Source organism: Podarcis vaucheri (genome assembly GCF_965113315.1).
Source record: "Podarcis vaucheri genome assembly, chromosome: 3".
Classification (NCBI taxonomy): Eukaryota; Metazoa; Chordata; class Lepidosauria; order Squamata; family Lacertidae; genus Podarcis; species Podarcis vaucheri.
The window spans coordinates 18,822,627-18,846,344 of NC_138761.1; the positions used below are offsets into that span (position 1 = coordinate 18,822,627).

At 45.1% G+C, this 23,718-nt stretch overlaps 2 protein-coding genes across 2 annotated transcripts in view; one reads left to right on the forward strand and one right to left on the reverse strand.

Annotated features, from left to right (window-relative positions):
* BUB1 (BUB1 mitotic checkpoint serine/threonine kinase) overlaps positions 1-1,195 on the reverse strand; it is a 33,911-nt gene extending 32,716 nt beyond the window's left edge. The window contains 1 exon segment of the mRNA XM_082217388.1: positions 1,050-1,195. Coding sequence (XP_082073514.1) covers positions 1,050-1,120 — 71 coding nt within the window. The 5' untranslated portion in view covers positions 1,121-1,195.
* A 96-nt stretch (positions 1,196-1,291) lies between these two features.
* Positions 1,292-23,718, forward strand: part of BCL2L11 (BCL2 like 11) — a 107,471-nt gene continuing 85,044 nt past the window's right edge. Inside the window, exon 1 of the mRNA XM_082217972.1 lies at positions 1,292-1,471. The gene's annotated coding sequence lies outside the window, so the exon portion shown is untranslated. The remainder of the gene's footprint in view (positions 1,472-23,718) is intronic.

Sequence of the window (23,718 nt, forward strand, 5' to 3'; positions counted from 1 at the left end):
CTCTGGCGGGGAGGTAAACAGTGTTTCCGTGAGCTGCTCTGGTTTGCCAGAAGCAGCTTAGTCATGCTGGCCACATGACCCGGAAGCTGTCTGCGGACAAACGCCGGCTCCCTCAGCCTATAGAGCGAGATGAGCGCGCAACCCCAGAGTCGTCTGTGACTGGACCTAACGGTCAGGTGTACCTTTACCTTTACCTACTTAGGATTGCAGCCATTACATACTGAGATTTCCAAGTGGAGAATTATTATTATTTTAGAAAATACAGTAGTAGCATAAAGCTTGATGGTTCCTTCCTCCATTACTTTTCAACAGCTTTCCCCCCCTTAATTTGACCCCTCCCACAATTTTGCACTAAAGTGCAAGTTAACAAATGTTTATTTTTTTATATAAAAAAAACCTTGGCATTGCTGGCACAATAATGCACTGTCCACTTTTGCCCTTGCTACATAGACAGACAGACCTACCAGAAAGGCTGTTCTCCAACTGGAGCGCTCGCAGGCCAGTATTTCCCAGTTGTCCGTGTTTATACTACATTTTTTTAGATTTGCCTTGAGACAGTCTTTAAACCTCTTTTGTTGACCACCAGCATTACGCTTTCCATTTTTAAGTTCAGAATAGAGTAGTTGCTTTGATCGTGGCGCAAAGGAAGCTAGACAAAATACGCCTTCATAAAAAAAACCCAAACCACCTTACTTCCAGGCAGCAAAACTGAGGATACCATTTTGCTGAATATTCTTGGGGTTGGTGGAGGAGATTCTTGGTGGTGGAGGAGATATTTCCTGACATTCCCTTACAGGTGAGGCAGCCTCTGGGTTCAGAGTAAGAGAGGGAGGAGGATGGTCCCCTTACCTTTCCCCAAACAAGCTTCAAAGCCACGCACAGGCAGCGCGGAGTCTCACTGCCACGGCCTCTGTGCATGTGCAGAGTGCAATTTACCCCTCCCCCCCCCCGTAGCCCACCACCCTCCTACATCCCTTCAGATTTTAAGGCCCACGATAAGACACGGGAAAGGAGAAGAGCCTCGCCTCCGCCCCGCCGCGACTACTCACTGTGCGCGCGCGGAAAGCTCCAGGGCTGCCCCAGGCGCCGGCGAAGCCATGGAAGCTGCCGCGTCCACCATAACTGGGAATAAACATTTAAAAAAATTCAAACCGTCCCGCGCAGCCGCACAAGGAGTTCTGGCCCTTTCGGGATTGGCCGGAATGAGAGCCAATCAGAACGAAGGAAAGCGGAGAGTCTCTCGTTGGAGAGAAGACGTAGTAACGCCGCTGTTACAGAAGAGGTAAAGAGGGTGGGGGAATCCAGATAAGCATTACCCACGACCCTCACTTCCGGTTCACATTCGAAGCCCACCGTATGCGGGGCAGAAAGATAATATGAGGAGGGGGCGGAGCTTCGCGTTTTTGATGTCCGGTCCCCACGACTTTTGCATCGGCTACTTGCCCCGGGCGCTCAATTAGGAACCGGAAGTGTAGGTGTAATTTTTATTAATATTTCATTTTTATATTTATTTATATTATTGTTGGTATTTACAACAACAATAATAAATTATTTGTATACCACCCTATTAAATGCTAAGGTAGCCTTATTCACCTTCGTAGCTTCCTATCACAGTAGCAGGAAACAAAAGTTGGCCAAATAAGTCTGGGATCCTATCGCTACTTCACTGGAATCCAACAGGTCTCATGAAATATACTCGGAGTCGAGAGTGGATTTCATGCTCTTTATTCAGCTCATAGTGGTGAGGAGGAATGAAAGTTCCCCCAAAGTATCTGCTTTATATACATTATTTGCACAATGGGCTGCATGTGATTGGCTAATTCCAGGATTCTCCTGTAGGCCAATCAGGTTGTGGATTCACTTCCACCTGGAGCTGGATTGGGTGGCTCCTGCGGACCAATCATACTGCTGCATTGTTCTAGGACCAATCAGACTGCTGCATTTCGGATCCTATTCAACTCGGTACATAACACCTCACTTACTTTATTTTATTATATTTGCTTACTACATCTCTATCCCACCTTTTCCTCCAAGCAGCTCAAAAGTGGTGTGGCATGCTTCTCTCCTTTCTCATTTAATCCCCTGCAACAACCCTGTGAGGAAGGTTACTGTGAACTGACAAGGGGGCTGATTTGAACCTTGCTCTCCCAGGTCCTAGTCCAGCGCTCTAACACTGGCTCTGAGCAGTCTTGGCGAGGATTGCGCTACTAGTTATACTGGCACCCACGGCAGAAATTATCACAAATCACCTATCTCTGAAAGTAAAGGTACATATTTTTAATAAACTAAAAACCCCAACCATTTACAGGATGACCAAGATCAGCTGCCTCACACTGTTTAATGGAAACTAGGGAAATAAGGCTGCAGTCCTTATGAAGGCAGCGGGAGAAGAAGACAGGCAAGTACTCTTTTAAGTGTTAGTGAGATAATTTGCAGTGCTCAGTGTTTTCAAGTGCAATTTGATCACATACTGGCAAATTCAGGTTGTACAATCGAAGCTGATTTGGACATCTTGGCCAACAAGATGAACACTTAGGCCACACTACATTCCTTAGTTTTTGTTGCTGATATTGCTGTTTGTTTTATTTTTTTGATAATTATGTATCAATAGTCTCTCATTTTCTCACACAAGTTCATTTCCTTCATTTCCACAAGAGGGTGACAAACAATAAGTTTTTCAAAAATGCCTCATTGCAGGCCTCTATTCTTTTCTTAAGCTTAGACAAAGTTCATTCTGCGGGTGAAGCTTGACTTCAGTTACTGACGGTTCCTAATAACTAGGTGTGCCTTTTTCATTTTGTAAGCTTGAAGAAAAAGCTTTCTCCAATAGTGTCACCTAGAAGGGTAGCCACACTAGTCTGTTGCAGCAAAAACAAGTAGTATTTAGATACCTTGCAGCACATCCTATTCATATCTACTCAGACGTTTGCCCCACCAAATTCATTGGGACTTGTACCTAGATAAGTGTTAAAAAGAGTAACAGAGTTTTTATGACATAAACAGTTCATGACTGGAGTCCACTTCATTAGACTTTTGGAATGCTGTCCTCATTTAAGGCTCTGCAACAAAATGTTGCAGTGTTGAGTACAAGCGTTTAGGTCTCCAAAAATTCCATTCCACATACTCTCTTATTTTCTGTCCTCACTCACAGTCAGCTAGCAGTTTATGCCCATAGAGGATACTCAGTCCTCATTTTGCTGTGTCATCCCCCACCCATACTTTTTCGGTGTTATTGGGCAGGTGTGTGTGGTCACTTTTGTTTCACAAAGATTGGTACCCTGAGTATTAAGACTGCCATTAGGATATACAATAATAGGTGTTTGAACAGGGATAATGCTACTTGCTTGCCTGAAAACAGGATGGAGGTATATTTGTATGTTTGTAGAAACATCTGGCTTTTTGCATGGCTGGGGTGTAATCTGCTGTACAAAGGGCAGAGCCACATCCATTATTCTAGCCTCCTTTGCACCCTCCCTACCCAAGCTGAAAAAGATTCCACAACACTTATCTGCTCAGAAGCGAGTCTTACCAAGCTCAGTGGGATTTCCAGGTAAGTATGTATAGGATTGGCGGGACGTGGGTGGCGCTGTGGGCTAAAGCCTCAACGCCTAGGGCTTGCCGATCGAAAGGTCGGCGGTTCGAATCCCCGCGGCGGGGTGCGCTCCCGCTGCTCGGTCCCAGCGCCTGCCCACCTAGCAGTTCGAAAGCACCCCCGGGGGCAAGTAGATAAATAGGTACCGCTTACCAGCGGGAAGGTAAACGGCGTTCCGTGTGCGGCTCTGGCTCGCCAGAGCAGCGTTGTCACGCTGGCCACGTGACCCGGAAGTGTCCCCGGACAGCGCTGGCCCCCGGCCAATAGATGTGAGATGGGCGCACAAACCCCAGAGTCTGTCAAGACTGGCCCGCTCGGGCAGGGGTACCTTTACCTTTATGTATAGGATTGCTGCCTAAATCTTTCACAACAGAATTAACTGGTGATAGCATGATCACTATAGCTTTTTTATTTAACAAGGTGTATGATGGTTGTGCTGTAAGAAACGGCAGAACTGTACTAAGAGAAACTGCTTTCCCAATTTACCTCATCATAGCAGGAGAGGATTCGATTGTGTCCCCATTTAATTGAAGACTGATCATAAAACCAAAGAGGCCAGAATCCAGCTGTACATTATTGCACTGTAATATAAACTCCTTTTTTAAGATTAGCAGTTGTTAATACAGGTGCAAGTCAACATTCTGACAGTAACTACCCTACAGCCCAAGAGCTTAATGTGTGAACAGAGCATGATATAAATTGCAAACACTTTTTAAAAACGCTGACATCCCTTTCTTTTACTTTGCACTGTTATATTACATGACCCAATTCCTTATACTGAAATTTTATTTTTACCAAGTTTAATTCAGTGGGCGCATTCAGTTCCTCATGATAGTATTACTGTACAGTGGTGCCTCGCAAGACGAAAAGAATCCGTTCTGTGATTCTCTTCATCTAGCGGTTTTTTCGTCTTGTGAAGCAAGCCCATTGACGGATTAGCGGATTAGCGCTATTAGCGGCTTTTAGCGGCTTATCTGCTGATCGGATCAGCTGATAAGCGGCTTAGAAAAAGGGGGGAGGGGGAAAACCAGCAGGAACTCGCAAGACATTGTCATCTTGCGAAGCAAGCCCATAGGAAATTTGTTTTGCGAAGCACCTCCAAAACGGAAAACTCTTTCGTCTAGCGAGTTTTCCGTCTTGCGAGGCATTCGTCTTGCGGGGCACCACTGTATTTCCTGTTGCATATTATGATGCTATCCTAGTTCATGCATTCAAAACTCAACCTACAAGTAGTGATTTTATTTCACTATCAGTTAAAGATGTTAAAAAAGTTGCGCAGTTAACCAACTTGCACAGCCAGAGCCTATGGATATTTGCTCAGAAGTAAGTTCCACTGAGTTCAATGGGGCTTGCTCCCAAGTAAGTGCATAGGATTGCAGTCTCAAAATTCTCAAGTGGTTTGGTAGCCCTAGTAGCAATACCTTGATAGAAAGAAATGTTCAGTTCATTAAATTTGTCTATCATATTTTTGGTTGCTTTGTTTAAACTAGCCATTCAGGGCCATCCCTACCATTTTATTTGGTAGACAGTAGCAGCTGACCTTGAGTATCATGTTAGTAAGTCCAATATAATATTGTTGTATTTATACTCCCAGAGAGAGGCTCTTCTGGGATTTTCTGTTTCAGGTGCCAAACTAGCTTGATTACAGTACCCCATGACTTGGGGAAAGGGACACAGTTTGGTATTCTGCCTTAGGCAGAAAACTGTCTTGGGTCAGCCCTGAAGCTAGTTTAGTGGGTATGTTCGTGTTGTTTAAAATGCCTTGTAAATCACCTTGAAGGCCTGTCTTGGTAGAACCTTTTTATTTTTTAGAATAAATAAACATTTATCTTGCCTTATACTTTTATTTGGAATCACATTTGTGTTTTAAATGAAGTCCGTGTGATTTATGGGAACCACTAACTGCATCTGGTACTCTTCTCAACATTTTCTGGCAAATTAATCTCAGATTACTCTTTAGTGCAATCAGGTGTTGCCTATACAGCAAGGCGGGCTTCTTTTCATATGGAAGTTCTTCAGACTTGATACGAAACATCTGGGTGCCCAGTAGGCTGTGCCAAGACTGACAGTGGAGCTGATGATCTGCTAGAGAAAAACTGTTTTTCATAGCTGACAAAAACACACACACATTTTCTGTTTTGCCAGTGCAGAAAAGAAGGAAAAAGAATATTTACTTTGTGCTTCACTCATCCAAGTCCTGGCCAGGCAGATGCTTATGAGAACTCCTTGCCTCCCTCCTTGTGAAGAAGCATCTCTTAATATTGTCAACACTTCAGAACGCTTTAAGCGTAAATAGGTGTTGGGTGAACAGTTCGGCACATGGCTGTACCATGTTGTGTGCCTTGAGGAAATGGCTGGAGTGCTGCAAAAGAGGTTAACTTGGCATACGTGGTTCCACCCACTTTCATCCTCGGAATAATAATAATAATAATAATAATAATAATAATAATAATAATAATAATAAACTTTTACTTCACCCATCTGGCCAGGCCTCCCTAGTCACTCTGGGCAGCTCCCAACAGAATATTAAAAACATGATAAAACATCAAACATTAAAAACTTCCCTAAACGGGGCTGCCTTCAGATGTTTTCTAAAAGTCAGATAGTTGTTTACAGTGGTACCTCAGGTTACATACGCTTCAGGTTACATACGCTTCAGGTTACAGACTCCACTAACCCAGAAATAGTGCTTCAGGTTAAGAACTTTGCTTCAGGATAAGAACAGAAATCGGGCTCTGGCGGCGCAGCAGCAGCAGGAGGCACCATTAGCTAAAGTGGTGCTTCAGGTTAAGAACAGTTTCAGGTTAAGAATGGACCTCCGGAACGAATTAAGTATGTAACCAGAGGTACCACTGTATTTCCTTGATATCTGATGGGGGGGGTGTTCCACAGGGTGGGTGCCACTACCAAGAAGGCCTTCTGCCTGGTTCTCTGTAACCTCACTTCTCACAGTGAGGGAACAGCCAGGAGACCCTTGGCCCTAGACCCAGTGCTGGATTTACATATAAGATAAACAAGCTATAACTGAGGGCCCCACTCTCTTGGGGCCCCCCCCAAAAAAATTAAGGAAAAAAATCTGGATGTACATTTCCAAAATATAAGATAAAAAACAAATAAAATCTACATACAGCAACAGTGTTTTGTGTTGTGTGGGCTTCTGTCATTAAGTAATGGACCCTGCCTACTAGCCTGCTCCCTAAAATAGCACAGGTTTGCTCATTTCTATATTTGGGTGCCTACATTCTGCTATTTATAAGTAGTTTGCTTCATATATTTACACTTAGTATTGTTTCATGTTACAGCAAGTTTCTAGAGACTAGACTATAAGTCTTTGTAAATTGTGTTTCTAAAGGAATTTTAGTTATTGCCAAATGCCAATGTGTTTGCATTATTAAGTTTGTTATGAATAAAAAATAGTTCTAAGTTACAGCTTAATTATTATTTCACTATTAATATACTTCTTCTTAATTGTATTTCAGTTCAACCATTACTTTGATAAAATACATATTTTGTTATGTGCAAATGGCTTTATATATCTATTAGGTCTGTAAATTAGGTAGGGTCTCAGCAGTCTGTGAGGTAGGCTAAGTTTGCAGATGGAGACTCTTCCAGCATGCTTCAGGGCTGAGCAGGTGGACTTGAACATAAGGTAAAGGTAAAGGGACTCTTGGCTGTTAGGTCCAGTCGCAGACGACTCTGGGGTTGCGGCACTCATCTCGCTTTATTGGCCGAGGGAGCTGGCATACAGCTTCCGGGTCATGTGGCCAGCATGACTAAGCCGCTTCTGGAGAACCAGAGCAGCGCATGGAAACGCCGTTTACCTTCCCGCCGGAGCGGTACCCATTTATCTACTTGCACTTTGACATGCTTTCGAACTGCAGGGAGTGAGCAACGGGAGCTCACCCCGTTGCGGGGATTTGAACCGCTGACCTTCTGATCGCCAAGCCCTAGGCTTGAACATAGGTCTCCCTAAACCAAACCAGCATTCTAACCATGACACCATTCTGCCTCATGATTGTACCAACTGTGAGACCTTACCCACGGGATGGTCTACTCTGCACGTACATAACCCAATATACTTAATCAGGTACGGGGAACCACAGACCCAGGTGTCTTCTGCCTAGCCTTCAGGACTGCCTTAAGCCACATCCCTCAGTGACCCTGCTCCACACCCTTCTCAGGTGCTTTGGCCGGGCAGGAAATGTGTCCCTGAAGTGTTTTAATGCCTCTTAGTTGGGGGGTGGAGGGAGGTTTGGGTGTGCAGAATCTTCTGGCTTTTGTGTGGCTGAAGTGTAGCCCACTGTAGAAAGGCAAGGGTCCCATCCACTGCGCCACCTACTTTCCCCTCAGGCACCATTGGAATGTGGTTCCTGGAAGGTCGTCTGCAAGGGAATATGCTGGGATGAAAGAGATTCTCCGCTTGTGCTCTAAATACAGTGGTACCTCGGGTTACAGACGCTTCAGGTAACAGACTCCGCTAACCCAGAAATAGTACCTCAGGTTAAGAACTTTGCTTCAGGATGAGAACAGAAATTGCACCGCGGCAGCAGCGGGAGGCCCCATTAGCTAAAGTGGTACCTCAAGTTAAGAACAGTTTCAGGTTAAGAATGGAGCTCCAGAACGAATTAAGTTCTTAACCCTAGGTACCACTGTAGCGAACCTATTGTGCAGATTCGTATACAGTGGTACCTTGATACTCAAACACCTTGGTTCCCAAATGCCAAAGTAAGTAAGTGTTCCAATTTTTGAACGTTTTTCGGAAGTGCGGCTGTTGGCTATTGTTTCCATGGCGCCTGCACCAATCAGAAGCCACACCTTGGCTTTCGAACATTTCAGAGGTCAAACGGACTTCCAGAACGGATTCAGTTGTCGCTTTTGTTTTTGCTGTTTATTTTGCATTTTTGTTTTTGAGGGTTTTTCGGTTACCGGTAATTTGCTTTTGTGACTGTGTAGAACCCAATTCAGCTACTGATTGATTGATTGATTGATTGAGTGACTGCGGATATGGATAAAAGCCCCCCATCTGAACTATGACTGTCATCAGTGCAGGTAAGAAAAAAATTAATTTTAATTTTTATCATCCATAGTACTGTCTTATTTATTCTACAATACAATACATTATTGCTTTCATTTTATAGATCAATGGTTTCATTGGATAGTAAAACACATGTTAAATTGCTGTTTTAGGGGTTGTTTTTAAAAGTCTGGAATGGATTAATCCATTTTGCATTACTTTCTATGGGAAAGTGCGCCTTGGTTTTGGAACACTTTGGTTTTAGAATGGACTTCAGGAACGGATTAAGTTTGAGAACCTAGGTAACACTGTATAGTCAAATGACATCACAGATACACACACACACACACACACACACACACACACAGAGGGAGTTATCTTTACTTTATTTCGTTTATTAAATTTGTATACTGCCCTTAATCCGAAGATCACCGGGCAGTTCACGACATAAAAATACAAAGACACAAAATACATAATAAAGAAAAGAAAAGAAAAGCAATACCCCCCTCCCACAAGAGGACCTCACCTCTTATTCCCATGAGTGCTAAGCTTGTAAGAGGCTTGAACTTTCCAAACCATTCTAGGAGAACCCACAAAGCTATTACATTCAAATACGAACACAGCCGATACTAAGGCATAACACATATGGACAACATAAGAACTCTAACCTATGGTTGGGCTACAGTAAGATTTCCCCACTTCTGTCCTTCCCTTCATTACGTTCCTCATTCTTTTAGATTTTAAGTGTCTTGGAATCAGGCACCTAACCTTTTATGAAACACGAAAGGCACATTGTTACATGTATATTGATGGCACTGCAATAATAGCAGCATCGGCCAACTATTTTAACTACACAACAGTTAACTGAACATGTGGAACGTACCATTGTTAGTGAAATGGCTTTGGGAATCGGCAGGCTTGTTGGAACCCCGAGAGTGGGAGAAGTACAAAATAAAAATTGGAATGTTCTGGAAGAGGGTCTTGGCGACTGGGATCCTGAGCAGGAGCACTCCAGACCGCAACATTTTGTTGCAGATTCTGTTTGTACCGTTCTGTTGCTGAAACTTAGCAGTACAGGATACTTGTCTGGGAACCACATGGAACCAGCTGAGAGTGGGGGAGTCTGAGCTCAATAAATACATTCCTGGTGGCCGTCTCCCTTTGTCTGGGAGTGATCATGCAGAAAAGCTCTAAAATAAAGGGTAGATGACCTCTCAAGTTTGCTTTATGTCTTACACTTTCCTGTGCGAACATTAATCTTTGTGCGGAAAAGGACATGTATTTTGCAATATGTGATGTTATGTTGTGGGGGGGAATGAAGTGTATTTTTCATGGCAGCTATACAGAGCAGGCAGACCGAGACGACGGCTGGGGAGAAAAGGTTTTTAAAAACGTGGCTTTGTTACGTCCCGAAGCTGTTTTGGGCCATTCTGAACTGATAGGATTGTAAATAAGTAAATATTTGAAGAAGTACTCAAGGTACTTAGAGATACGTATTTTTAAAACCTTGCCATGAGATTCCTTTGCTCAATTGGTTAATGATGCATTGGCTACGTTGACTAGAGTGAAATTTCACTTGAGTGCTAAGTCTTAAGGCATTAATGACAGGCATTGCTCTTTCGAAGCTCTGGCATATGTTGCTATTTAAGAACAGAGATGTGTGAGATGGCATTTTCCATTTTTCATACAGGTGTCTTTCTGTTGTCACTGTTGAGTTTCCATCCTCTCAGCTTTGTCTGAAAGATTGTGAACTGTTATCTGCATGACAAAATGATGGAGGTTTCCCCAAAACTGCTCTTTTAGAGATAACACATCTCAGTGCTTCCACCTACACAGCAAAAAGAGATTTCCTGGGGTGTGGGTGTCGTCTCTCACAGGGCTCCAACGCTTCTTTCTCTCTCTCTCTTGTACAAAGTCTATTCTTTTATACTGTATCTTATGCGCACACGCACACAAACTTCAGTTTCGCAAGAGAAAAGAAGTGCAAGGCTTCTTTTATCAGCTGACTGGCAGTGCTTTATCATTTATACAAATAAAAGCAAAAATAGCAGAGGGGTCTTGCTGGCATTTGAAATCTTCTGGCTTACTAGAACTGACTTACTGTTTCTATATATTTTTTCTGTTCATAGATTTCTTTGGTTTGGTGCCTTTTGACGATTTTGATCTCTGGGTGTTTTCTGCTGTAGGTTTTGGTAACAGCAACCTGCTATATGTCTGTTGTCGGGCCCTGAGGAGGGATGTTCTGTAGAAAGAAAGAAAGAAAAATCAACAAAAATTATTGGGTGGGGCGGGTGGGCGAAACTTCGGTTTCTAAATAGATCTCTTGTTATGGCTTAGTTTACGTTATTTGGTTTACTGGTCAGAAGAGCTCCACTGTAGATTCTGTGGGTGTTTTAGGGTGTAAGCGTGCATAGAAAGTATGGGGAGAGCAAGGAATTGTACGTCAAACAGCAAGAACCTAAATACAAATAGCGCGACATACATAAAGTTTATTTGATGAAATAAAATATTTTAATGCTTTACTGAAGTTTTACTGGTCCCTGCAGTCACACCAGGTGCTGTGATTCCCCAGCAGTCTGACTTCACTCCATTGTCTCTTGAGACAGACAGGTGCCAACAACAACAACCAAACCCAGCAGTAAGATGATGAAAATAAAAATTCCTAGGGAAATGAGCTTCATCAGCAGATGAAAGCAGGGAAGGCATTTAGGACACGTCTGAGGAACCTGTGCCCCTCTGTGTCTTGTTAGGCTTCCATCAGCATCACCCAGCACAGCCAAATATTAAAGACGATGGGATTTGTAGTCTAGCAGCACAGGTCCCCCACCCCTGATTGAGATGAGGCAGGACAACCCATCAGTCCACTCAGTCACCACCCACCTGACCTTGGACGGCAGGGTCACCTGGAAAAAGTTTCTAATTATGATCTTAACAGACAGGCAGATTTGCATGACCACAAGTTGCCCTTTAGTACAGAAGGGCATGTGGTGTCGCTCTAATGCTCTTTTCCTTACCTCTCTGTGAAGCGCACATGGTGCTTTCTGCAGCCGCAGAGAATCATTAGGTCAGACTGAAAATGTGCAGGGCAGTAGCCAAAGGGTATGTTTCAGCTCTCGGTGAAGTCCCGAGGGCTAGCAGGCTAAAATCTGAAGTGATGAGGAAATGACCTGTCCAGGCTCTTTAAACCAGCCAATAAACCTTTATTCCTTCCAGCTTAATGGAACTCCATATTTATTTATGTTTATTAAACGATCAGACTTTTCCAGTGGTGAGAGCTCCCAGGCATGCTGCCAACCCGCCTTATGATAACACAGCAGCGAGTGGCCAGCAGTATTAAATACTTTCCTATACTGATAGCACGTTGTCAATTCATCCAGCGGTGGCATTAAATTATCGCAGACGTGAGCGTATGCTGACAGAAGCATGAAACAGTCATGCAAATGAACTCGGCCAGCCAGAGAATCAAAGCAACAGGAGGAGGAGGAGAAAAAAGGAAGAAACCATCCACCCACTCCAAGCATGCTTGCCATCCTTCCTCAAATCATAACTTTTGCAGTGCCACAAGCCAGTCTGGTAGAAACACTGCTAGTGTTGTTTTTAATTGTGACTGATGGACTTCAGTTCCTAGATTCCAAGGGCAAACTTCTAAGCTGTGTGTGTCAAAGCAATTGTATTAGAAGCGACATACAAATAGTGCATTTTCAGGGAAATTGAGGTGATAGCATAGAAGAATTCCCTGTAATATATACCGCTACAATCTCTTCTTCTTCGTCTTTGTTTCTTGCTTTGGTCCCTTGATGAAACCGGTTCTGCAGCACCTTCGATCTGTACTCCCAAAAAATAGTTCCATCAGTGCTGCTGTTGAGGTGTGATTTATTGGAGAAGTTTATGGGATCAGTCGAGCCACCTGGACAGGACTTTGGGACAGAAGCCCAGGGCCTCTGAACACAACAAGACTATCTTAGCACGTTTTGAAGCTGGTGAACACATTGCTCTCTAAAGAATGACTGCCCTTGTAAGCCCAGAGTCCAAAATTACCCAGTTGCACCGTTAAAGGGATACCGGCCATGACGAAGATCTTTTCTTCTTCTCAAGGTGTTCTAGAATTGTTTGAAACTTTTTTTCGGTATGTGAAGGGATGCTCTCTGTTGTTCTTGTCTTGCTCTGGAGGTGCTTCACAGAGGCATCTTGCTGGTCCTTAGAAACAGGATGCTGACCTAGATAGGCTCCTGATCTAGCAGGATACTTATGTATAGGTAGAGATGTATTTATAGGTGTCTCCATGTAGATGATGATGATAATAATAATAATAATAATAATAATAATAATAATTATTATTATTATTATTATTATTATTATTATTATTATTATTATTATATTTATACCCCACCCATCTGGCTGGGTTTCCCCATCCACTCTGGGCGGCTCCCAACAAAGGACTAAAAACAGAATAGAAACATTAAAAACTTCCCTAAACAGGGCTGCCTTCAGATGTCTTCTAAAAGTCAGATAGTTGTTTATTTCCTTGACATCTGATGGGAGGGTGTTCCACAGGGCGGGCGCCACTACCAAGAAGGCCCTCTTCCTGGCTCCCTGTAACCTCACTTCTCACTTCCCACCATCCCTGATAATTGGTAAGTTGGGAGTCTTAACAACATCTGTAGGGCCATTGGTTAGCCACCCTTGGCATACAGAGGGAGAGGTTGCCTTGCATTGTTTGTTTTGCTTTTTATCTTTATACCTTCAGTATACCTGAAGGAGTGTCTCAGCCTGCACACTGAGGTCCAGCTCCGAGGGCCTTCTGGAGGTTCCCTCTTTGCTTAATGATCTGCTCCAGAATCTTCCCTGGTATTGATGTCAGACTGACTGGGCGATAATTATTTGGGTCCTCTCTTTTCCCCTTTTTGAAAATAGGGACAACATTTGCCCTCCTCCAGTCTGCCGGGACTTCACCTGTTCTCCAGGAATTCTCAAAGATGACTACCAGTGGTTCTGAGATCACATCTACCAGTTCTTTTAATACACTTGGATGCAGTTCATCTGGCCCTGGAGACTTGAATACATCTAAACTATCCAAGTATTCTTGTACTATCTCCTTAGTTATTCTGGGCTGTGTTTCCTCTGCTGAATCATTTGCTCCAAATTCTTCAGGTCGGGCATTGTTTTCTTTATCGGAGAAGACTGAGGCAAAGAAGGCATTGAGGAGTTCAGCCCTTTCTGTGTCCCCTGTTTGCATTTCACCGTCTTCTCCTACATGGACTGGCAAGTGTTCTCTAGGATGCAACATCCTTTGCAACCCCACCTGGATATGCCCAGGATTGAATTTGGGACCTTCTGCATGCAAAGAAGATGCCACTGAGTTGCAGGTCTTCTGCTCATGAGTTCGTGTGCTCCGTTTCACCACTCCCTTGGCTTTTCTGGAACTAGGGGAAGCAGCTGCTACGTGAAATTAGGAAAACTGAGTGCGTAAGGCTATTTCTCTGACATCCAGACCTCCTCCTCCCCACCACGTCATTTTGCTTGTATAGTTGTCAAGCTGCCAGAGCTGGATTGAGGTTACTGCCGCAGTAGCAGTAAAGGGGGAAGTTGCTCTGGTACTTTGCAGAAATAATTGTCTGCGCGCACACACAGTCAGACATCGCCTTCTTTCTAAGCTCCCATTGTGATCCTGCAAAGCAAGCCTCAGCAACCCCCCCTCCCCCCCCTGGTATGCTCCTCTCTCTTAAGCCGGCCTTGACCTACCTGCTTTGGACCACAACGTCCATCAGCCCCAGCTAGCATGGAGACTTTAAAAACCCCTGCAACCCTTCACTTGGCACAGTAAAGAATATAGAGGTTAATTCCTTTTGAAATACAATTCAAGTTGTATTTCATTCTGCAGAATTAACGCTGCGGATGCTCTGTTTAAGTGCAGGCTTAGCTTGTTTCCTTTTAAAAATCAATAAAATATATGTATGATGATTTTTTTTTCATATTAAAAAATGAAACGGGGGAAGAGAATACAGAGGGAACCCCGCGTGAGCCTCTCTAAGGAGATCACTCTAGAACTAAAGTTGCATGTGGCACCTGGTTGGCCACTATGAGAACATGATTGTGAATTAGATGGGCTGCTGGCCTCCATCCATCAGGCTCTGCTTAGTATTATAGAATCATAGTCTTGTAGAGTTGGAATGGGCCCCAAGCAATCCAGTTGTTGTTGTTGTTGTTGCTGCTGTTTAGACATTTAGTCGTGTCCGACTCTTCGTGACCCCATGGACCAGAGCACGCCAGGCACTCCTGTCTTCCACTGCCTCCCGCAGTTTGGTCAAACTCATGCTGGTAGCTTCGAGAACACTGTCCAGCCATCTCATCCTCTGTAGTCCTCTTCTCCTTGCGCCCTCAATCTTTCCCAACATCCAATCTCTGGTTAAAAACCTCCAGTGAAGGAAAGTCCACCACCTTCCCCATTCCACTGTTGCCCATTCCACTGTTGAACAGCTCTTACCACCGGAAAGTTATTTCTTATGTTTAATTGGAATCTCCGTTCTCGTAATTTGAATCCATAGGTTTGGGTCCTACCCTCTGGAGCAGCAGAAAGCAAGCGTGCCCCATCTTCCACGTGACAGCCCTTTCATAGAATCATAGAGTTGGAAGAGACCACAAGGGCCATCGAGTCCAACCCCCTGCCAAGCAGGATAGATATTTAGATATTTGAAGTTGGCTATCATATCACTTCTCAGTCTCCTCACAAGGCTTGGTTTCCAGACTCTTGATCATCTCGGTTGTCTTCCTCTGCACGTGTTCTTATGTTCTTTTTTCACCGAGAAGGCCTCTCCCTCTTAATCTGACAAATGTGTAGTGGTTTGAATGCCATTTAGCTCAGAGAAGCCTCAGGGCTCTTTCTCAACCGGAGCTAAAAAGTACCACTGCTACAAAACAGCACATAGCATCACTGTACACTCAAAGACTTTGGTTATCTGAAGAAAATCCCTTTTTAAAAAAAAATCAAGGCTCACTAACACTTTTTGAAAGCATTGCAAGTGCTGCTTTGGCTTTGTGTTGAAAACATCTGCATGTTTTAAAAGATGGCATTTCTCAAAGACTTCTTTGGTCTACTGCTGCAGTGCCTTAAAGGTCAAACTGCAAAAACAGGATTCAGCCTAAGCTTGCATTTGGTGCATGTGGCTTAAACTGATTCTTATCTGCAGAGATAAGCTTGAGAGATTTTTTTGTTGGGTGATACAGCACAATGGCATGAGCCACTTGCTTTTCTGCATGCTGTTATCGCTCAGAATGAAATCTGTGTAGCTTTCAAAACGTGTGTTTATGGTATGGTCCATTGTTGACAACATCACGCTGGCGGTGGCCTTTAGGCAACCCGAAAGAGGCCACCAATACAATATGAAGACCTGGGATAAAGCCACCTTCCGTTTCCCGAGAGAGAGAGTGAGTTTGTCTTCTGTGAAAGATAAGATCTAGCATGCACAGCTCAAAGAAAGGGCAAGGAAGTTCAGTCAAGATACTTGAGCAGTTGTTGGAGAATTCCTGCAAAATATGACTTAAGGCTGCAGCATGTAAAAAGTACAGTGGTACCTCGGGTTAAGTACTTAATTTGTTCTGGAGGTCCGTTCTTAACCTGAAACTATTCTTAACCTGAAGCACCACTTTAGCTAATGGGGCCTCCTGCTGCTGCCGTGCCGCCAGAGCACGATTTCTGTTCTCATCTTGAAGCAAAGTTCTTAACCCAAGGTACTATTTCTGGGTTAGCAGAGTCTGTAACCTGAAGCGTATGTAACCTGAAGCATATGTAACCTGAGGTACCACTGTACTGAAACTGGGTTTATACAAACAGCAGGTGAAATGGGAAAACAGTTCCTGGCGTGTCCCAGTATTCACTGTCTCTGAAGGTATAGAAGACTCTGCTGGGTCAGGCCAGTGGCCTATTCAGCCCAGCATCCTGTTCTCACCGTGATCAGCACAAGAGCATTCTCCCCTCCTGTGGTTTGCCGAAACAGGTATTCAGAAGTACTGCTGCCTCCAGCTATTGGAGGCACAGCACCGCCATCACGCCTAATAGCTATTGGTAGCCCTTTCCTCCATGAATTTGTCTAATCCTCTTTTAAAGCCAGCTAGGTCGGTGGCCGTCACTACCTCCTATGGGATCAACTTCCACAGAGCCTAGGACTTGCCGATCAGAAGGTCGGCGGTTCGAATCCCCGTGAGGGGGTGAGCTCGGTCCCTGCTCCTGCCAACCTAGCAGTTCAAAAGCACATCAGAGTGCAAGTAGATAAATAGGTGCCACTCCGGCAGGAAGGTAAACGGCGTTTCCATGCGCTGCTCTGGTTCGCCAGAAGCGGCTTAGTCATGCTGGCCACATGATCCGGAAGCTGTACGATGGCTCCCTCGGCCAACAAAGCGAGATGAGCACTGCAATAAAGCGAGGTCAGCAATAAAGCAATAAAGCGAGGTCAGCCATGACTGGACCTAATGGTTAGGGGTCCCTTTTATCTTTTGGCTGTACAGAATGTATGTCTGTAGATCAGGAGTGGAAAGCTTTTCCTATGAAAGGCTGTTAGGAAGAGTCGATCAGTGGCTGTGACCAGTTTGGCAGAGGCAGACAGTTTACAGCATTGCATAGCTCCCCGCTCTATTCAGTACCCCTCCCCATTTCTCTCCCGCACATAAATGCACGCTTTGAAGGCCACTCTCAGGTTCCCCACCCAAAGCGCAGACAGATAAATAGAGATGCACATAAAAAACTATAAGCTGGGGTTTTCCCCCCAAGCCTGAGGCCACCGTTTTAGAGAAAGATTTGTAAAGGTGAATAAGCCACCTCATATCTTTCTATGTGCAATCACCAGCACTGTGAAAGGAGCCCAGCATGCAATTCTGGAAAGTGCCAATCAGCTGTCATGTGGATGGACTCCCATCTTCCCTCCCCAGTTTCAAACCACCAATAGACACAAATCTCCAGGGACGCGGACTTATAAAAAATATTGGGGGGCCCCGGGAAAGCTCATGAATAATAAATAAGCTCATGAATATGCAAATAAAGTGGCGCCGCCTCCTCGTGAGTGAATAGGGGAGAGCGTGCTGCGCCTATTAATCAGCTCCGGAACAGCTGATATGCGGGAAACGTGGGGCTAGCCGGAGAAGAGAGGGCGAGCCCCCTCCGCTCCGGCCCTAAACCGCTGAAACCGCCAGGAAGAAGGAAATTCCCCCCGGCAGTGCCTTGGCAGTGGCGGTGGTGCTGCGAAGCAGCGAGGCAGGAGCCCCCGCCCCCGGGGATTCCCTAATCTCGCGGGGGACGGCCGGGGCTCTCCGACTAGGGCGCGCGGCTGGCTGGCTGGCTGGCAAGGGAGCAGGTGGGGAGGAGGCGGGGGACGGCGGCGGCGCTCTGCTGGAAGGGCGCCCGAGATTATTGGGGGGGCTGAGCCCCCCAAAAATTTTTTTTGAGGGGGCTCGAGCCCCCTCAGGCCCCATGGAGTCGGCGCCTATGCAAATCTCTGACCACGTTCAGCTGGTGCATTGGGTAGGGAAATTGCATTCCAAGCAGCTATTCGCATGCACCATTCCCCTATTATCTAGCTGGCCTGATTCCATATATGTGAGCCTTCACACACACACCTGGATTGTGGGGGTATCTTGCAGGAAGCTGATCATCCATTACTAATCTTCATACACAGGACCCCCTGAGCAGCTGCTGGAAAATTCCAGTGTTCCTAGGAGCGTAGTCTATAAATCCTTTCCCTAATGCAGGGGTGGGGAGCCTCAGGCAAATGCAACCCCTCCAGGCCTCTTTTATCAGGCCCTCAAAACCCTCCCCAAGCCACTGGCTCTATTTTGCACCATGTTTTTGCCTGATTGAAGGTAAAGGTAAAAGGACCCCTGACCATTAGGTCCAGTCGTGACCGACTCTGGGGTTGCGGCCCTCATCTCGCTTTATTGGCCAAGGGAGCCGGCGTACAGCTTCCGGGTCATGTGGCCAGCATGACTAAGCCGCTTCTGGCGAACCAGAGCAGCGCACAGAAACGCCGTTTACCTTCCCACAGGAGCAGTACCTATTTATCTACTTGCACTTTGATGTGCTTTTGAACTGCTAGGTTGGCAGGAGCAGGGACAGAGCAACGGGAGCTTACCCCGTCACGGGGATTCGAACCGCCGACCTTCTGATTGGCAAGTCCTAGGCTCTGTGGTTTAACCCACAGCGCCACCCGCATCCCAATCTGCCTGACTGAAATGTGTCCTCAAATTCTGATAAGCTGTTTTGATTGCCTGGGTGGAGGATGAAGATGGGCATGTGGAGGAGGAACTAGCCTACTGTATGAAGATAAATTGTACATTCCTTGCTCCACACACCCTTGCTTCCGGCCCTGCCCACCACTGACATGTGGCCCCCAGAAGATGGCACAAAACACGGCCCTCAGATTGGAAAATTGTTCCCCACCCGTTCTGTAATGTAAACAGGATATAAAATTTGAGCCCATACTCTCTATCAAGAGTTGAGGCTTGGATTTTTTAAAAAAAGAACAAATGGTAAAGTAAAAGAGGAAAGTGAGGGAGGGGGGGTAACTGTGTCCACGCCAGTTGCAGCGAAAGTAGTTTTCTGCTATTTAATTATGATGAATAATGGCTAGATAGGGAAATGCTTTCCTCTTAGATCACTTTCTCTTCTAGCCGTGATCACCTAATATTCCCATGGCAACTCTGGAGAAATATGGAAAGTAATATTAAGGAAAGCATTAAGTGTTAGTTTCTTTTAATGTTATGTGGCAGCTGGAAACAGAAAGTAGAAGTCACGTGATCAGCCTACTCTCTAAAGACCGGTGACACACTCCGAGGATCGTTGCTTTTGATATTAAGAAAAACCGAACAAATCCTAGAACAAGCAGAAAGAATCACCTGGTAGCACTTTTCACACTTTTGTAATGGAAGTTCTATGCGTGGCCCAAAGCCCTGCCAAGCGTGGGCGTTAGACTTCATGCATACAGCAAGGACAATGGGGAACCTCCGAAAAGCCTAGGCCTGTAGCGTGGTCATGGGCAGTGTAACATTGTCACCGTTTCCTTGAGCCGCAGTGAGAACTTGAAGTTCTCTCTCAGTCTCTGCCTGCACTATGCATTTAAAGCAGTACCGTACCACTTTAAACAGTTACGGCTTCCAGTTATGGAATCCTGGGTGCCACTGAAGCCAAATCCAGGGGGCCATGAGTGCTTCAGCACCCACAATAATATACTTGTGGGGCTGAGCCCCCACAAAATCAATGGGCAAAGTTGAAGCCCTTCATTGCGGGCATCCACAGCCTTCAGCGCAAGATGGCACCTATGCTGGGTACTGTAGTTTGTGCAGCATGATGAGAGTTGTATGGAAGTCCCATCGTTCCTGGGGAAAGAAAGGACTGCCTGTTAAACCACTATGAGAACTGTAATTCTGTGAGGGGAATAGCAAGTCTCCTAGCAAGTCTCAGCACCCTTAAGCCATGACTATTTGAAGTGACACAATACTGCTTTAAATGTCTAGTACAAATGGGGCCTTAGTCCCTGTGACATGGCTTCTGCCAAAGATGTCTGGGAGCTATAGTTTGCCAGCTGTGCCCCTCTAGGGTGCTCCCATATACACGATTTTGGTTTCATGTGCAGAGGCACGGAACGTAACACCAATGTAAATTGGGAGTTGCCTGTATTGCTTTTTCGTATGCATTCTGCTTAACAATACACATGTTTACACAGACATCAGACCCACTGTGTTCAGTGGGGCTTACGTCCCCAGGGGCTTGCAACCTTTTTGGGCTAGCACTGCAGGTGCATTAGGAATTCTGAGAAAATGCCGTGGGTGCAAGTCACAAAATGGCTGCTGTGGAAGCATGGCATATTACAAAATGGCTACCTTGGTGGAGTGGCACAACACAAAGTAGCTGCCACATCCAAAAGACAGGACCCCAAAAGGGTGTGGATATGCTTCCCCTGATTGGTTGCCCCATATCTGTATGGGGAAAGGTGCCGATATCAACCACCACCACCATGGTCACGTACAGTGAGGTGTTCTTTTTCATGTGGGAAGGAAGTTAACAGGAACTGTGAATACAGTGGTCAACATGGAAAGGCAAATCTACTTCTGTACTCATGTCAGAAGTCATTCCCAGGTTGGGTCTGAATTTTAGAAAAGTTTTCTTTTAAGTTGATCGGTTTGTGACACCTTCCTTCACAAATGGAACAATAAGATGTTTTAGAATGTCAACACTACAGCTCTGAGAAGACAGAAAGAGCCGCTTGGAGAATCCTCAGCTTCTAAAGTTTCATTTGACATGATCGCTTGGGCGAGCCCATGTCCAAAGGGAACTGTTCTAATTGGCCATTAGTCCTGTGCTTCGCTTTGAAATCTGATCATACATGTCAAGACATAGCCATTTACAACTCCATAGCCTCTTTGAAGGCCAGCCTTGTGGCAGTTTCATCAGATGGGATTTAGAAAAATACAACACTGAGTTCTTTGACATGGTGTCTACCAGAAGCTTGGCGAAAACAGCTGTGGTCTAGCACAATTCCCAGAGTGCTCAGCTCATCCACCTCCCCTCTCTGTAATTGACACTGTGAATCCTACGACGTCTGCTAGCTCTGACATGCAATCCTCCGCCCCTCCAAAATGTCTTGGAGGGTCGTGCTAATGTGACAACTAGCCAGAGAAAGACTGATAAGGTGTCATTGGACAGCCTCATGGTAACGGCAGATATGTCTGCCATCTCAAATGATGACTGGATTCTCACGTGCATGGATTTTAATAGGAAGAAATACAAAGACAGGCTAGGAGATCCATGTTGACTGTTTGGAATTGTCAAAATCCTAATCAACTCACATCTAGAACTAATTACAATACTTAGGTTTGATGATGCACTGCCTCCCACAACCTGTTGCCCTCCATATGCTGTTGGACTACAACTCCCATCACCCCAGACCATTGACCATGTTGGCTAGGGCTGATGGGAATTGTAGTAAAAAATAAATAACTCGGGGGTGCAGAAGGTTGATCTAAAACTTCATATATATTATCTCAATAACCCTGTGACATGCTGTGGCATTCGTACGGAGCCCCCAGTCGTCTCACAGACTATTGACCCATACACCACTAATCCGCTGCCACCAACCAGGTCCTCCCTGGTAAAATCACTTCAGTCCCAGTCAGCTTTTCAATTAATAAAAAAGAGTGTATTTTATTTCAGACACAAACAAAACTTTTACAGCACTCCAAACGTCGTTGCTCTTTACTTTCTTAGTCTTATTTTCCTCTCTTTATCTCTTCTACCTCCCCACACTCAAGAACCCACGGCCCTAACTGTCTCTCTATTACCAACTGCCTTTCCCAACCAGCCAACCCACGGAATCCAACCAACTACCCACCCACAACTCCCAACGAACTCTTCCCAGAACTAGTTTTATAGACCCAACGACTCCACCCCCCTGGGTCCTGTCTGTGCAACCTATTTAACTATTTCCCCTCCGGCACTCTCTCATATATGTTAACGTCACACATGCAAAGCTGCCTTCTGCAACCATTACATCCATATCGCCAGCCTTGTTTTCTGTGACTGGCAGTGGCTAGGTCTGCGGCATCTGCTGCGTTGAGCTACTTTGATTGCTTTTGTTTGATTTGCTCATTGCAAACAGCTGAAAGCCTGTAAATTTTGATAATAAACCTGATTTGCAATGGGGGTTGGATACTTTCAGTTGCAACTGTATGTACCCAGAATAAACAACAGGAGTTGATCTAGACTCCATATCATAGTACAAGGCTCAATTATTATAAGTTAGGAGTTAGCAACTGATGGCATGTACCTTGGGTCCAATTAAGACCCCGGATGATTACCTCCCCTCCAAATAGACAGACAAGGAGCATGGATGAGTGGCCTCTGTGGACTTTGCAGGGAAATCCTATTCATGTCTATGCCAAAGTAAGTCCTATGGATTTCAGTGGGACTTGTAGTTTACCCCTCATGGAATGAAAATCCCCAGTACCCTCCTTCTTCTTCTTTGGTGATCACTCGTAGCCGAATAAGATTGTCTTCCATAAACACAGTTTTAACAATGAGTCTGTAAGTGACTGTGGAGGCCAATTCTGGATCCACACGTCCTTCCACAGTGGGGACATTGGTTTCCGGGCGGGAGTTGATCACAGTGTGGATTTGCCAAGCATGCCTTCCTCTTAGCACGTTTCTCCCTTGCGTCCTGAGTTTTAGTGTCTTCAAAGCCCATGACACCTTTGGTAAAGGCTGTTCTCCAGTTGGAGCGCTCGCAGGCAAGTGTTTCCCAATTGTTGGTGTTTATACTAAATTTTTAAAACTTTGCCGTTAGACAGTCTTTAAACCTCTTTTGTTGACCACCAGCATTACACTTTACATTTTTAAGTTGGGAGTAGAGTAGTTGCTTTGGAAGAGTAGCTGCTTAAACACACACACACCACACACTGGACTAGGAGTTTATATAGAAGCTGCAGGATCCACCTCTTCCTGGCTGTCATCCAAGCTTGATCAGAGTAACGGTTTCCATGCACTTCCCTCTCCTCTCAAACAGCCTCATGTGTTGGAAGTGACTGTGAAGCTCTTGACCGGCTTGCCATCTCCTCTGCTCCTGTGGCCCTAGGGGAAATGAGAGGGGGTTGTCTGAACCCAGGCAGCTGATCTGGGAACCTTTGGGCCTGAGGCAGGGAGGTTCGGACCCAGGGTTGAACCCTGACAGGTTTGCACCTAACACCCCATTATTATTATTATTATTATTATTATTATTATTAATCATCTCCCTCCCGCTTTCATGGGATTCACCTTTCCCACAAAAGGTGAGGCATTTGGGACCACTTTGAGGTGGGTAGAGGCACATATTTTATTTGGGGAGGGCTTACTGAGAGGCAGCAAAGGGTTTACCTTTTTAAAAAATATGGGGGGAAACTACCCCCCCCAAAAAAACAGCAGCCCAACTACATGGCAATCTCTCCAAAATGCTTTTTGATGTAATATACTGTTAAAGATATAGGTGAGGTGGATCCCCCTAAATATTACTACTACTACTACTACTATTACTACTACTACTACTACTACCTCACCCATTTATAACCTGCCACTCTGGGCGGCTTACAGCATATATAA